Source organism: Heptranchias perlo, chromosome 24 (assembly GCF_035084215.1).
Source record: "Heptranchias perlo isolate sHepPer1 chromosome 24, sHepPer1.hap1, whole genome shotgun sequence".
NCBI classification, from domain to species: Eukaryota; Metazoa; Chordata; class Chondrichthyes; order Hexanchiformes; family Hexanchidae; genus Heptranchias; species Heptranchias perlo.
The window spans coordinates 49,918,180-49,934,979 of record NC_090348.1 but is presented as its reverse complement, the minus strand read 5'-3'; the positions used below and the strand labels follow the sequence as shown (position 1 = coordinate 49,934,979).

The 16,800-nt window shown below is 46.8% G+C and overlaps 1 protein-coding gene across 1 annotated transcript in view; it reads left to right on the top strand.

Annotated features, from left to right (window-relative positions):
* Positions 1–1,723: 1,723 nt before the first annotated feature.
* Positions 1,724–16,800, top strand: part of ncaph2 (non-SMC condensin II complex, subunit H2) — a 71,136-nt gene continuing 56,059 nt past the window's right edge. Inside the window, exons 1-5 of the mRNA XM_068005270.1 lie at positions 1,724–1,884; positions 6,457–6,584; positions 8,987–9,088; positions 9,434–9,489; positions 10,866–10,947. Coding sequence (XP_067861371.1) covers positions 6,477–6,584; positions 8,987–9,088; positions 9,434–9,489; positions 10,866–10,947 — 348 coding nt within the window. The 5' untranslated portion in view covers positions 1,724–1,884; positions 6,457–6,476. The remainder of the gene's footprint in view (positions 1,885–6,456; positions 6,585–8,986; positions 9,089–9,433; positions 9,490–10,865; positions 10,948–16,800) is intronic.

Genomic DNA, 16,800 nt, shown 5'->3' with positions numbered 1-16,800 from the left:
CCCCTTGCACTATTCCAGTCACACCACCCCTTGCACTATTCCAGTCACACCAGCCCCTTGCACTATTCCAGTCACACTACCCCCTTGCACTATTCCAGTCACACCGGCCCCTCGCACTATTCCAGTCACACCGGCCCCCTCGCACTATTCCAGTCTCACCGGCCCCCTCGCACTATTCCAGTCACGCCGGCCCCTCGCACTATTCCAGTCACGCCGGCCCCTCGCACTATTCCAGTCACGCCGGCCCCTCGCACTATTCCAGTCACGCCGGCCCCTTGCACTATTCCAGTCACGCCGGCCCCTTGCACTATTCCAGTCACGCCGGCCCCTTGCACTATTCCAGTCACGCCGGCCCCTTGCACTATTCCAGTCACGCCGGCCCCTTGCACTATTCCAGTCACGCCGGCCCCTTGCACTATTCCAGTCACGCCGGCCCCTTGCACTATTCCAGTCACGCCGGCCCCTTGCACTATTCCAGTCACGCCGGCCCCTTGCACTATTCCAGTCACGCCGGCCCCTTGCACTATTCCAGTCACGCCGGCCCCTTGCACTATTCCAGTCACGCCGGCCCCTTGCACTATTCCAGTCACGCCGGCCCCCTCGCACTATTCCAGTCTCACCGGCCCCTTGCACTATTCCAGTCACACCGGCCCCTTGCACTATTCCAGTCACACCACCCCCTTGCACTATTCCAGTCACACCGGCCCCTTGCACTATTCCAGTCACACCACCCCTCGCACTATTCCAGTCACACCGGCCCCTTGCACTATTCCAGTCACACCGGCCCCTTGCACTATTCCAGTCACACCACCCCTTGCACTATTCCAGTCACGCCGGCCCCTTGCACTATTCCAGTCACACCACCCCTTGCACTATTCCAGTCACGCCGGCCCCTTGCACTATTCCAGTCACACCGGCCCCTTGCACTATTCCAGTCACACCACCCCTTGCACTATTCCAGTCACGCCGGCCCCTTGCACTATTCCAGTCACACCGGCCCCTCGCACGATCCCAAGCTTTAACCCCGCAGACTGTCAGGTACCAATCACCGCTGTTACCTGGGATTTGTACATAAAATGAGGTGAATGCGCACAGGTAGATGGCAGCGATGCCCCAAAGAAACGCGCCGCGAGCCAGCCTGATTTCCCCCATCCTTGAGCTGCAGCAGATCGAGCGCCAGGCCCCGGTTACGCTGCACCGAGCGGACAAGGCCCGGGCTCGACCAGGACCACCCCCCGGGGGGGGGACGAGGAAAGGAATCCAAACCACCTCAATGATAATGATCCACAAGAGAACCGACATGAGCTACTAATTAATACTGCCAGAACTATTAATGGTTTATGAAATAAGTATCTGCCTTAAAATAGGCTTAAACTTGTTTGTCTTTTTTGAAAGTTTTTCTAAGTTAAACACCCCTATTCTCAAAATGAACTGCTCTAAAACCTCACGTCTTTCATTTGCTTGGAGCCCGTACCGTGAGGGCAATGGGGGAACATTTCTCTAGTCATTTTATATTTAACTTGCTGCAACAATTGAGTTGCTTTGAGCAGACAGTCTCTTCGACAACTACGGGTCTAATTTAATTACAGATTTTATCTTCAAAGAACTTCTCTCAAATTGCGTTTAATCCGAGATTGAAGCTGTGTTTCCCCCCCATTGCCGGGTGGTTGGGTCCGGACTCCGCAGCGCCCCCTGTGGCCAGAGAGCAAGGACAGGGGCCGCGCGCATGCGCCTTCGGCTCTGGGCGGGCGCGGGAAAAACAAAAAATGGCGCAGGCCTCAAAACGGGAGAAATAACAGAACCGGAGATAAGAGGCGAGACGGCTGGAACCGGGCACCGGGAGCGGGCACCCGAGAGCCGGAGAGCACCCGGGCCCATCGTGGGGTGAGTAGGACCCGCGCTACAGCAGGACCTGGCGACTTAAAAAAAATGTATTCGTTCATGGGATGTGGGCGTCGCTGGTGAGGCCGGCATTTATTGCCCATCCCTAATTGCCCTTGAGAAGGTGGTGGTGAGCCGCCTTCTTGAACCGCTGCAGTCCGTGTGGTGAAGGTTCTCCCACAGTGCTGTTAGGAAGGGAGTTCCAGGATTTTGACCCAGCGACGATGAAGAAACGGTGATATATTTCCAAGTCGGGATGGTGTGTGACTTTGAGGGGAACGTGCAGGTGGTGTTGTTCCCATGTACCTGCTGCTCTTGTCCTTCTAGGTGGTAGAGGTTGTGGGTTTGGGAGGTGCTGTCGAAGAAGCCTTGGCGAGTTGCTGCAGTGCATCCTGTGGATGGCACACACTGCAGCCACAGTGCGCCGGTGGTGAAGGGAGTGAATGTTTAGGGTGGTGGATGGGGTGCCAATCAAGCGGGCTGCTTTGTCCTGGATGGTGTCGAGCTTCTTGAGTGTTGTTGGAGCTGCACTCATCCAGGCAAGTAGAGAGTATTCCATCACACTCCTGACTTGTGCCTTGTAGATGGTGGAAAGGCTTTGGGGAGTCAGGAGGTGAGTCACTCGCCGCAGAATACCCAGCCTCTGACCTGCTCTCGTAGCCACAGTATTTATATGGCTGGTCCAGTTAAGTTTCTGGTCAATGGTGACCCCCCCCCACCTGAATAAGGAGGGAGAAGTTAGAGTATCAGAGAAAACTAGCTAGAAATATAAAACAGATAGTAAGAGTTTCTACAGGTATTTAAAAAGGAAAAGAGTAAGTAAAGTGAGCGTTGGTCCTCTAGAGAGAGATTCTGGGGAATTAATAAGGGAGAATAAGGAAATGGCGGATGAATTGAACAGATATTTTGTGTCCGTCTTCACTGTAGAGGATACAAATAACATGCCAGAAATAATTGTGAATCAAGAGGTGAAAGGGAGGGAGGAAGGAACTTAAAACATTTACAATCACCAGGGAAAGGGTTCTGAAAAAAATAGAACTAAAAGCTGACAAGTCCCCAGGTCCTGATGGACTTCATCCTAGGGTCTTAAAAGAAGTGGCTGCAGAGATAGTAGATTTTATTATTAATTGATGGGAATTTTGGAAAATTAATTAGATTCTGGAAGGGTCCCATCAGATTGGAAAATAGCGAATGTAACTCCTCTATTCAAGAAAGAAGGGAGACAGAAAGCAGGAAACTACAGGCCAGTTAAATTTAACATCTGTCATAGGGAAAATGCTACAATCTATTATTAAGGAGTTATAGCAGGGCACTTAGAAAATCTCAATGCAATCAGGCAGCGTCAACACAGCTTTGTGAAAGGGAAATCGTGTTTGACTAATTTCTTGGAGTTCATTGAGGAAGTAACAAGCAACGTGGATAAAGGGGATCCTGTGGATGTGGTGTACTTGGATTTCCAGAAGGCTTTTGACAAGGTGCCACATCAAAGGCTACTACACAAAATAAGAGCTCATGGTGTAGGGGGTAACATATTAACATGGATAAAGGATTGGTTAGCCAACAGGAAACAGAGAGTAGGTATAAATGGGTCATTTTCAGATTGGCAAGATGTAACGAGTGGAGTGCCACAGGGATCAGTACTTGGGCCTCAACAATTTGGTTGAGCCCATGGAGTCCAGGGTGCCTTGGCACTTTGGATACAAAACTGGCTTAGTGGCAGAATGTGGAGATGCCGGTGATGGACTGGGGTTAACAATTGTAAACAATTTTACAACACCAAGTTATAGTCCAACGATTTTATTTTTAATCCCACAAGCTTTCGGGGGCTTTCCCCTTCCTCAGGCGGTGTGGAAATGACAATTTCGAATCCTTCGCATTTTAAGATCACATAACAAAGCCTGGTGATTACTGCCTGTTGCCAAGGCAATCACAGTGAGCAGACAGCAAGGTGTCATCTAAAAGGCCACTGAATATACAACCCCCCCCAAAAAAAAAGAGAGAGACAGAACGAAGACAGTCAATGACCCGTTATATTAAAAACAGATAACATTTGTTCGCTGGTGGGGTTACGTGTAGTGTGACATGAACCCAAGATCCCGGTTGAGGCCGTCCTCATGGGTGCGGAACCAAGTAAAATCGTTGGACTATAACTTGGTGTTGTAAAATTGTTTACAATTAATGGCAGAAGGCAGAGGGTGATGGTCGAAGGTTGTTTTTGTGACTGGAAGCCTGTGGCCAGTGGGGTACCACAGGGATCTGTGCTGGGGCCCTTGCTGTTTGTGGTCTACATTAATGACTTGGATATGAATGTAAAAGGTATGATCAGTAAGTTCGCTGATGATACAAAAATTGGTAGGGTGGTAAATAGCGAGGAGGATAGCCTCAGTCTGCAGGACGATATAGATGGGTTGGTCAGATGGGCGGAACAGTGGCAAATGGAATTTAACCCGGAAAAGTGCGAGGTGATGCACTTTGGAGGGACTAACAAGGCAAGGGAATACACAATGAATGGGAAGACCCTAGGCAAGACAGAGGGTCAGAGGGATCTTGGTGTGCAAGTTCACAGATCCTTGAAGGCGGCGGAACAGGTAGATAAGGTGGTAAAGAAGGCATATGGGATACTTGCCTTTATTAGCCGAGGCATAGAATATAAGAGCAAGGAGGTTATGATGGAGCTGTATAAAACACTGGTTAGGCCACAGCTGGAGTACTGTGTGCAGTTCTGGTCGCCACACTACAGGAAGGATGTGATCGCTTTGGAGAGGGTGCAGAGGAGATTCACCAGGATGTTACCAGGGCTGGAGCGCTTCAGCTATGAAGAGAGACTGGGAAGATTGGGTTTGTTTTCCTTGGAGCAGAGGAGGCTGAGGGGGGACATGATTGAGGTGTACAAAATTATGAGGGGCACAGATAGGATGGATACTCAGGAGCTTTTTCCCTTCGTTGAGGGTTCTATAACAAGGGGGCATAGATTCAAGGTAAAAGGCGGGAGGTTTAGAGGGGATTTGAGAGAGAACTTTTTCACCCAGAGGGTGGTTGGAGTCTGGAACTCACTGCCTGAGAGGGTTGTGGAGGCAGGAACCCTCACAACATTCAAGAAGCATTTGGATGAGCACTTGAAATGCCATAGCATACAAGGCTACGGACCAAATGCTGGAATATGGGATTAGATGAGACTGGGCTTGATGGCCGGCGCGGACACGATGGGCCGAAGGGCCTCTATCCGTGCTGCATAACTCTATGACTCTAATTTACAATCTATATCAATGACTTGGATGAAGGGACCGAATGTATGGTTGCTAAATTTGCTGATGACACAAAGGTAGGTAGGAAATTAAATGGTGAAGAGGACATAAGGAGTCTGCAAAGAGATATAGATAGGTTAAGTGAGTGGGCAAAAATTTGGCAGATTGGCACCCCATCCACCACCCTAAGCATTCACTCCCTTCACCACCGGCGCACAGTGGCTGCAGTGTGTACCATCCACAGGATGCACTGCAGCAACTCGCCAAGGCTTCTTCGACAGCTCCTCCCAAACCCGCGACCTCTACCACCTAGAAGGACAAGAGCAGCAGGCACATGGGAACAACACCACCTGCACGTTCCCCTCCAAGTCACACACCATCCCGACTTGGAAATATATCGCCGTTCCTTCATCGTCGCTGGGTCAAAATCCTGGAACTCCCTTCCTAACAGCACTGTGGGAGAACCGTCACCACACGGACTGCAGCGGTTCAAGAAGGCGGCTCACCACCACCTTCTCAAGGGCAATTAGGGATGGGCAATAAATGCCGGCCTCGCCAGCGACGCCCACATCCCGTGAATGAATTTTTAAAAATGGAGTGTAATGTGGGAAAATGTGAACTTGTCCACTTTGGCAGGAGGAGTAGAAAAGCAGTATATTATCTAAATGGAGAGAGATTGCAGAACTCTGAGGTACAGAGGGATCTGGGTGTCCTCGTACGTGAATCACAAGAAGTTAGTATGCAGGTACAGCAAGTGATTAGGAAGGCAAATGGAATGTTGTCATTTATTGCAAGGGGAATGGAATATAAAAGTAGAGATGTTTTGCTGCAGTTGTACAGGGAATTGGTGAGACCACATCTGGAATACAGTGTGCAGTTTTGGTCGCCGTATTTAAGAAAGGACATAATTGCTTTGGAGGCGGTTCAGAGAAGGTTCCATTGACCGATTCTTGGGATGAGGGGGTTATCTTATGAGGGAAGGTTGGATGAGTTGGGCCTGTACACACTGGAGTTCGGAAGAGTGAGAGGTGATCTTATTGAAACATATAAGATCCTGAGGGGACTAGAAGGGGTCGATGCTGAGAGGATGTTTCCCCTTGTGGGAGAGACCAGAACTCGGGGCCACAGTTTAAAAATAAGGGATCTCCCACTTAAGACAGAGATGAGGAGAATTTTTTTCTGAGGGCTCCCTCCCTCCCGTCGCGCGCACACGTTCCCCCCCCCCCCCCCCTCCGTTGCACACGCACGCAGCCCCCTCCTTCCTCTCCCCCGACCCCCCCCCCCCCCCTGCTGTGCGCTGAGTGTTTCTGTTTTAATTTCTTGTCTCCAGGGTTCTGTGCTGAGTAGAAGATGGAGGATGTTGAGTCACGATTCACACATCTCCTTCAGCCCATCAGAGAGCTGACTAAGAACTGGGAGATTGACGTGGCAACACAGCTGGGGGAGTATTTGGAAGAGGTGAGTTCTCGGGTACTGTTAAAGATCAGTTGCACTCCTGTGACATGATTCACTAGCCTTTGTTTACCTGCCACTCTCCAATTCTCTGTCTTCCTCTCTCTTTATCCTTTTTTTTTCTCTTTCTGTATGTCTCCCTCTCTGGGCATTATCCGTCAATCATATAAAATCATTAACACAATGATCCAAAACATTTTCACACCGTTAATTATTTCACCTTTCGAGGTGTGATGTGGCATTTCTGCACCAGACATGCTGTATTTTCATTAACTTGTGTATATGTAGATTCAAAGTTCGTTCCCCCCCCCCCCCCGATTTAATCTCCCTATCTGTTCATCTAAAAGGTTTCAGAATGTCCAGAATGGACTATTTAGGGCGCAGCTCTTTATAGTGATGACTAGAATAATAACATTTAAGATTAAACTCGTTGGAATAATTTTCACTAAATAGCGTGGGCAAAAGTATCAGGTCCAAGCTCAGCGTGTTGTTAAAACAGTGACGCTACTCAGAGTTAATAAGGTCATTTCAGTTAGTTAAGTTTCATCATGTTGCTGTGAAGTATATAATTTTTATGTCTTTTTATTTTGTTGCAAACCTTATATTGAACCCTGGCAATCCTCATTTTTCCCACCAAAATGCATCGCCTCGCATTTTTCTGCGTTAAACGTCATCTGCCACGTTTCCGCCCATTCCACCAGAGTGTTTATATCCTCTTGAAATCTATCACTATCCTCCACACTGTTCAGTACCCTTTCAAGTTTTGTTGTCATCCGCAAATTTGGAATTGTGCCCTGTACTCCCAAGTCCAAGTCATTAATACATATCAAGAAATGTAAGGAATCTTACAACACCAGGTTATAGTCCAACAGTTGTAAGATTCCTTACATTTGTCCACCCCAGTCCATCACCGGCATCTCCACATTATATCAAGAAAAGCAGTGGTCCCAGCACCGACCCCTGGGGAACACCACTGCACACCTCCCTCCAGTCCGAAAAACAACCGTTCACCCCTACTCTCTGTTCCCTGCCATTTCGACAATTCTGTATCCATGTTGCTACTGCTCCCTTTATTCCATGGGCCACAATCTTAATAGCAAGCCTACCATGTGGCACTTTATCGAACGCTTTTTGAAAGTCCATATACACCACATCAACCGCATTGCCCTCATCGACCCTCTCTGTTACCTCATCAAAAATCTCTTATCAAGTTGGTTAAACATGATTTGCCTTTAACACATCCGTGCTGGCTTTCCCTAATCAATCCACACTCGTCCAATTGACTGTTAATTCTGACCCAGATTATCGTTTCTAAAAGTTTCCCCACCACTGAGGTTAAACTGACTGGCCTATAGTTTATCTTTACACCCTCTTTTGAACAAAGGTGTAACATTTGCAATTCTCCAGTCCTCTGGCACCAACCCTGTATCTAAGGATGTCTGGAAGATTATGGCCAGCACCTCTGCAATTTCCCCCCTTACTTCCCTCAGCAACCTAGGATGCATCTCATCCGGACTGGGTGAATTATCTACTTTAAGTACAGCTAGCCTTTCTAGTACCTCTTCTTTATTAATTTTTAGCCCATTCATTATCTTAACTATATCTTCCTTTACTGAGATTCTGGCAGCATCTTCTTCCTTGGTAAAGACCGATGCAAAGTACTCATTTAATACCTCAGCCATGCCCACTGCCTCCATGAGCAGGTCTCCTTTATGGTCCCTAATCGGCCCCACCCTCCTCTTACTACCCGTTTACTGTTAACATATCAGTGGAAGACTTTTGGATTCCCTTTTATGTTGGTCGCCAGTCTAGTCTCATTCTCTCTCTTTGCCCCTCTTATTTCCTTTTTCACTTCCCCTCTGAATTTTCTATATTCTGCCTGGTTCTCCCTTGTGTTCTCAACCTGAATCCTGTCATACGCCCCTTTTTTCCGCTTCATCTTACTCTCTATCTCCTTTGTCATCCAGGGAGTTCTGGCTTTAGTTGCCCTACCTTTCTCCCTCGTTGGAATGTACCTTGTCTACCCGAATCATCTCCTCTTTAAAGGCCGCCCACTGTTTAATTACAGTTTTGCCTGCCAATCTATGATTCCAATTTACCCGGGCCAGATCTGTTCTCATCCCACTGAAATTGGCCTCCTCCAATTGAGTATTTTTACTTTAGAGTGGTCAGACTCCTTTTCCATAGCTGTTCTAAACCTTAGGATGTTTGAAAAGATTATGCTCCCTGTACCCAAGTCCTAACCATGTATATCCCTGCAGTGGGCCCTTGGGGTACCCCAGTTCCAACCCTTCTCCAATCCGAGCAACACTCGTTTACCCTCACTCTGCTTCCTGTCTGCCAATATCTTTATGTCCGTGTAGCTACAGCTATGGTGTATAATGTTCGGTGGAATCTCTCTTTTCCAGTTGGACCAGATCTGCATTTCCTTCGATGGCGGGAAAACGACAATGAATTTTGCAGAAGCTGCACTGCTGATCCAGGGCTCGGCTTGTATTTACAGCAGGAAGGTCAGTTCATCCCAGGGAGGGGTGGGGGGGGTGCGCAGAGGGTTTGTGGGGAGTGGGGTTGAGGGTCGGGGAGTTGCGTGGGTTGGGGGGCTGATCGCCCACTCATTCTTGGTCCAGGAGTATTAAGGTGGAGAAGTGTGGTTAACAAGGGGCAAAGCTTAAAGGGCTTTAAAAACTTTCAATATGAAGGAATTTAATCCAAGACTTGGAAAGGTACCCGGCCTAGTGATGCTGTGGGTGTCAGTCTGATGGCAGCCAGTGTTGCTGCAGACTGGCAGTAGACTGGCTTGTTAGGATTGATGAGACTGAACAGGGTCTGAGGATGTTTTTCCTTTCTCTCCACAGGTGGAATACCTGTATTCTTTGGTGTACCAAGCGCTGGACTTCATCTCCAACAAAAAGTAAAGAATTATTGTTATAACTAACCAGTACTGGCCATGGATTAATGCCTGCAGGAAGGTTATACCGAGAATGCTATACACACAAGGGCATTATACTCAGTACTGCATGGTGTGTTATATAGTGTATACAGCAGGTTTATATTAATACAAATACACCCAGTAGAACAGTGTTGAGTAATATTTCTATACAAGTGGGCTATATATAGACAATTACTAAACCCATGGGCACAGTGTTATATAGCAGGGTTATACAATTAACGCTGTTATTACAGGGGCAACACACTCAGTAACAGGCTGTGTTATTATGGGACTGTTAGACTCAGTAACAGGCTGTGTTATTATGGGACTGTTAGACTCAGTAACAGGCTGTGTTATTATGGGACTGTTAGACTCAGTAACAGGCTGTGTTATTATGGGACTGTTAGACTCAGTAACAGGCTGTGTTATTGTGGGACTGTTAGACTCAGTAACAGGCTGTGTTATTATGGGACTGTTAGACTCAGTAACAGGCTGTGTTATTATGGGACTGTTAGACTCAGTAACAGGCTGTGTTATTATGGGACTGTTAGACTCAGTAACAGGCTGTGTTATTATGGGACTGTTAGACTCAGTAACAGGCTGTGTTATTGTGGGACTGTTAGACTCAGTAACAGGCTGTGTTATTATGGGACTGTTAGACTCAGTAACAGGCTGTGTTATTGTGGGACTGTTAGACTCAGTAACAGGCTGTGTTATTATGGGACTGTTAGACTCAGTAACAGGCTGTGTTATTGTGGGACTGTTAGACTCAGTAACAGGCTGTGTTATTGTGGGACTGTTAGACTCAGTAACAGGCTGTGTTATTGTGGGACTGTTAGACTCAGTAACAGGCTGTGTTATTGTGGGACTGTTAGACTCAGTAACAGGCTGTGTTATTATGGGACTGTTAGACTCAGTAACAGGCTGTGTTATTGTGGGACTGTTAGACTCAGTAACAGGCTGTGTTATTGTGGGAATGTTAGACTCAGTAACAGGCTGTGTTATTGTGGGACTGTTAGACTCAGTAACAGGCTGTGTTATTATGGGACTGTTAGACTCAGTAACAGGCTGTGTTATTATGGGACTGTTAGACTCAGTAACAGGCTGTGTTATTATGGGACTGTTAGACTCAGTAACAGGCTGTGTTATTATGGGACTGTTAGACTCAGTAACAGGCTGTGTTATTGTGATTCTGTTACACCCAGTAATGTGCTGTGTTATCACTAGATGCGGAATTTTGGAAGGTTGTTAAAAGGAGAGGATTGCTGTCTATATTTTCTGTAAATGGAAATGTTTCTCGGATAATGTCCTCGCTGTTGAAGCTGTTTGAATTGTTGTTTTCATGTTTGCTATTTCAGGCGGAATCAAAAGGTTACATCTATCGGGGATGATGGGACAGATAATGATGTGTCCTTGGCTAATCAGAAGGCTGATCAGGAAGTAAGGAGCTTTGAATGTCAGAATTTACTGTTAATTAACTCAGTGAAATTAATTAGATATAAAAAAAACTTGCCTTTACACATCACCACCAAAAAAGGAGGCTTATGGACGAGTGTAAGGTTGATATTACAGTAGAGACCAGGCTGAATACAGAAAGTACAGAGGAGATCGAAAAAAGGGAATAATAGAGGCAAAGAGAGAGAGAATGAGAATAGATTAGCGGCTGACATAAAAGGGAACCCAAAAGTCTTTTATAAAAATGTAAAACGGTAGTCAAAGGACGGGTGGGACTGATTAGGGACAAAAAAGGAGATCTTCTTGTGGAGGCAGAGGGCGTGGCTGAGGCACCAAATGAACACTTTGCATCCGTTTTCACTAGAAAAGATGCTGCCATTGTAGCAGTAAAGGAGGAGGTAGCAGCGATATTGGATAGGATGAAAATAGATAACGACTGGAAGGCTGTTTCCAGTGGGGTTCTGCAGGGCTCAGTACTCGGTCCCTTGCTTTTTGTGATATATATTAATGATTTGGAACTTGAATGTGGGGGGCTTGGTCAAGAAGTTTGCAGATGATACAAAAATGTGCCATGTGGTTGATAGTGAGGAGGAAAGCTGTAGACTGCAGGAAGATATCAATGGACTGGTCAGGTGGGCAGAAAAGTGGCAAATGGAATTCAATCCAGAGAAGTGTGAGGTTATGCATTTGGGGAGGGCAAACAAGGCAAGGGAATACACAATAAATGGGAGGATACTGAGAGGTGTAGAGGAACAAAGGAACCTTGGAGTGCATGTCCACAGATCCCTGAAGGTAGCAGGACAGGTAGATAAGGTGGTTAAAAAGGCAGATGGGATATTTCCTTTATTAGCCAAGGCATAGAATATAAGAGCAGGGAGGTTATGCTGGAACTGTATAAAACATTGGTTAGGCCACAGCTTGAGTACTGTGTACAGTTCTGGACACCACATTACAGGAAAGATGTGATTGCACTAGAGAGGGTACAGAGGAGATTTACGAAGATGTTGCCAGGACTGGAGAATTTCAGTTATGAGAAAAGATTGGATTGGCTGGGGTTGTTTTCTTTGGAACAGAGGAGGCTGAGGGGAGATTTAATTGATGTGTATAAAATTATGACGGGACGAAATAGATTGGATAGGGAGGACCTATTTCCCTTAGCAGAGAGGTCAGTGACCAGGAGGCATAGATTTAAAGTAATTGGATTAGAGGGGAGCTGAGGAGAAATTTTTTCACCCAGAGGGTGGTGGGGGTCTGGAACTCACTGCCTGAAAGTGTGGTAGGTGTGGGATTCGGCGATGGTAATGCCGTTGAATGTCAAGGGGAGGTGGTTAGACTCTCTCTTGTTGGCGATGTTCATTGCCTGACACGAATGTTACTTGTCACTTATCAGCCCAAGCCTGGATGTTGTCCAGGTCTTGCTGCATGCTGACTGCTTCATTATCTGAGGGGTTGTGAATGGAATTGAACACTTGTGCAATCAGCGAACAACCCCATTTCTGACCTTATGATGGAGGGAAGGTCATTGATGAATAGGCCCCCAAACAGTAGTGGAGATATAGGGGAGGGCATTAAACAGGAAATTAGAGACGCATGCAAGGAGGGTACAACTATAATCATGGGTGACTTTAATCTACATATAGATTGGTCAAACCAAATTAGCAATAATACTGTGGGGGAGGAATTCCTGGAGTGTGTACGTGATGGTTTTCTAGACCAATACGTTGAGGAACCAACCAGAGAACAGGCGATCCTAGACTGGGTATTGTGCAATGAGAAAGGATTAATTAACAATCTTGTCGTGCGGGGTCCCTTAGGGAAGAGCGACCATAACATGATAGAATTCCTCATTAAGATGGAGAGTGAAGTAGTTGAATCCGAAACTAGGGTCCTGAATCTAAATAAAGGAAATTATGAAAGTATGAGGTGCGAGTTGGCGATGATAGATTGGGGAACTTTACTAAAAGGGATGATGGTGGATAGGCAATGGCTAATATTTAAAGAATGTGTGCAGGAATTACAACAATTATTCATTTCTGTCCGCGCAAAAATAAAACAGGAAAGGTGGCTCAACCGTGGCTTACAAAAGAAATTAGGGATCGTATTAGATCCAAAGAGGAGACATATAAAATTGCCAGAAAAAGCGGCAAACCTGAGGATTGGGAGCAGTTTAGAATTCAGCAAAGGAGGACCAAGAGATTGATTAAGAGGAGAAAAATAGAGTATGAGAGTAAACTAGCAGGGAACATAAAAACTGACTGTAAAAGCTTCTATAAATATGTCAAGAGAAAAAGATTAGTGAAGACAAATGTAGGTCCCGTACAGTCAGAAATGGGGGAAATTATAATGGGGAACAGAGAAATGGCAGAACAATTAAACACATACTTTGGTTCCGTCTTCACAAAGGAGGACACAAATAACCTCCCAGGAATGTTAGGGAACCAAGGGTCCAGTGAGAGGGAGGAACTGAAGGAAATCAGTATTAGTTTAAAAAATACTAGTGTAAGGGAAATTAATGGCATTAAAGGCTGACAAATCCCCAGGGCCTGATAATCTACATCCCAGAGTACTAAAAAGTGGCCCTGGAAATAGTGGATGCATTGGTGGTCATCTTCCAAAATTCTTTTGACTCTGGAACAGTTCCTGCAGATTGGAGGGTGGCAAATGTAACCCCACTATTTAAAAAAGGAGGGAGAGAAAAAACAGGGAATTATAGACCAGTTAGCCTAACATCAGTAGTGGGGAAAATGCTAGAGTCTATTATAAAGGATGTGATAACAGAACACTCGGAAGACATTAATGGGATTGGACAAGGTCAGCATGGGTTTATGAAAGGGAAATCATGCTTAACAAATCTACTGGAGTTTTTTGAGGATGTAACTAGTAGAATAGATAGGGGAGAACCAGTGGATGTGGTGTATTTGGATTTTCAGAAGGCTTTTGATAAGGTCCAACACACGAGGTTAGTATGCAAAATTGAAGTACGTGGGATTGGGCGGAATATACTGGCATGGATTGAGAATTGGAACAAACGGGTCTTTTTCCAGGTGGCAGGCAGTGACTAGTGGGGTACCGCAGGGATCAGTGCTTGGGCCCCAGCTATTCACAATATATATCAATGATTTGGATGAGGGAACTAAATGTAACATTTCCAAGTTTGCAGACGACACAAAGCTGGGGTGGAATGTGAGCTGTGAGGAGGATGCAAAGAAGCTCCAATGTGATTTAGACAAGTTGGGTGAGTGGGCAAGAACCTGGCAGATGCAGCATAACGTGGATAAATGTGAGGTTATCCACTTTGGTTGTAAAAACAGAAAGGCAGATTTATTATTTGAATGGTGATTGATTGGGAAAAGGGGAGGTGCAACGAGACCTGGGTGTCCTTGTACACCAGTCGCTGAAAGTGAGCATTCAGGTGTAGCAAGTAGTTAGGAAGGTGAATGGTATATTGGCCTTCATTGCAAGAGGATTTGAGTACAGGAACAGGGATGTCTTACTGCAGTTATACAGGGCCTTGGTGAGACCACATCTGGAGTATTGTGCAGTTTTGGTCTCCTTATCTGAGGAAGGATGTCCTTGCCATGGAGGGAGTGCAACAAAGGTTTACCAGACTGATTCCTGGGATGGCAGGACTGACGTATGAGGAGAGATTGGGTCGACTAGGCCTATATTCACTAGAGTTTAGAAGAATGAGAGGTGATCTCATCGAAACATATAAAATTCTAACAGGACTAGACAGACTAGATGTAGGGAGGATGTTCCCGATGGCTGGGGAGTCCAGAACCAGGGGTCACAGTCCCAGGATATGGGGAATGCCATTTAGAACCGAGATGAGGAGAAATTTCTTCACTCAGAGAGTGGTGAACCTGTGGAATTCTCTACCACAGAAGGCAGTGGAGGCCAAGTCATTAGATGTATTCAAGAAGGAGTTCGATATATTTCTTAATGCTAAAGGGATATGGGGAAAAAGTGGGAATAGGGTACTGAGTTAGACGATCAGCCATGATCATTTTGAATGGCCTACTCTTCTATTTTCTATGTTTCTAATGAAGCAGCTGAAGATGGTTGGGCCTAGGACACTGCCCTGAGGAACTCCTGCAGCAATGTCCTGGGGCTGAGATGATTGACCTCCAACAACCACTACCATCTTCCTTTCTGTTAGATATGCCTCCAGCCACTGGAGAGTTTTCCCCCTGATTCCCATGGACTTCAATTTTACTAGGGCTCCTTGATGCCACACTCTGTCAAATGCTGCCTTGATGTCAAGGGCAGTCACTCTCACCTCACCTCTGGAATTCAGCTCTTTTGTCCATGTTTGAACCAAGGCTGTAATGAGGTCTGGAGCCGAGTGGTCCTGGCGGAACCCAAATTGAGCATTGGTGAGCAGGTTATTGGTGAGTAAGTGCAGCTTGATAGCACTGTCGACGACACCTTCCATCACTTTGCTGCTGATTGAGAGTAGACTGATGGGGCGGTAATTGGCCGTATTGGATTTGTCCTGCTTTTTGTGGACAGGACATTCCTGGGCAATTTTCCACATTGTCGGGTAGATGCCAGTGTTGTAGCTGTACTGGAACAGTTTGGCTAGAGGCGCAGCTAGTTCTGGAGCACAAGACTTCAGCACTACAGCTGGGATGCTGTCGGGGCCCGTAGCCTTTGCTGTATCCAGTGCACTCAGCCGTTTCTTGATATCACGTGGAGTGAATTGAATTGGCTGTCGATTGGCTTCTGTGATCGTGGGGATATTGGGAGGAGGCTGAGATGGATCATCCACTCGGCACTTCTGGCTGAAGATGGTTGCAAACGCTCCAGCCTTGTCTTTTGCGCTCACGTGCTGGACTCTGCCATCATTGAGGATGGGGATGTTTGCAGAGCCTCCTCCTCCCGTTAGTTGTTTAATTGTCCACCACCATTCACGACTGGATGTGGCAGGACTGCAGAGCTTTGATCTGATCCGTTGGTTGTGGAATCGCTTAGCTCTGTCTATAACATGTTGCTTCCGCTGTTTAGCGTGCATGTAGACCTGTGTCGCAGCTTCACCAGGTTGGCACCTCATTTTTATGTATGCCTGGTGCTGCTCTTGGCATGCTCTTTTAGACTCCTCATTGAACCAGGGTTGATCCCCTGGCTTGTTGGTAATGGTAGAGTGAGGAATATGCCGGGCCATGACGTTACAGATTGTGCTGGAATACAATTCTGCTGCTGCTGATGGCCCACAGCACCTCATGGATGCCCAGTTTTGAGCTGCTAGATCTGTTCTGAATCTATCCCATTTAGCACGGTGGTAGTGCCATACAACACGTTGGATGGTGTCCTCAGTGCGAAGACGGGACTTCATCTTCACGAGGACTGTGCGGTGGTCACTCCTACCAATACTGTCATGGACAGATGCATCTGCAACAGGTAGATTGGTGAGGACGAGGTCAAGTAGGTTTTTCCCTCGTGTTGGTTCGCTCACCACCTGCCGCAGGCGCAGTCTGGCAGCTATGTCCTTCAGGACTCGGCCAGCTCGGTCAGTAGTGGTGCTACCGAGCCACTCTTGGTGATGGACATTGAAGTCCCCCACCCAGAGTACATTCTGTGCCCTTGCTACCCTCAGTGCTTCCTCCAAGTGGTGCTCAACATGGAGGAGGACTGATTGATTAGCTGAGGGAGGACGGTAGGTTGTAATCAGCAGGAGGTTTCCTTGCCCATGTTTGACCTGATGCCATGAGATTTCATGGGGTCCAGAGTCAATGTTGAGGACTCCCAGGGCCACTCCCTCCTGACTGTATATCACTGTACCGCCACCTCTAATGCGTCTGTCTTGCCGATGGCACAGGACATACCCAGGGATGGTAA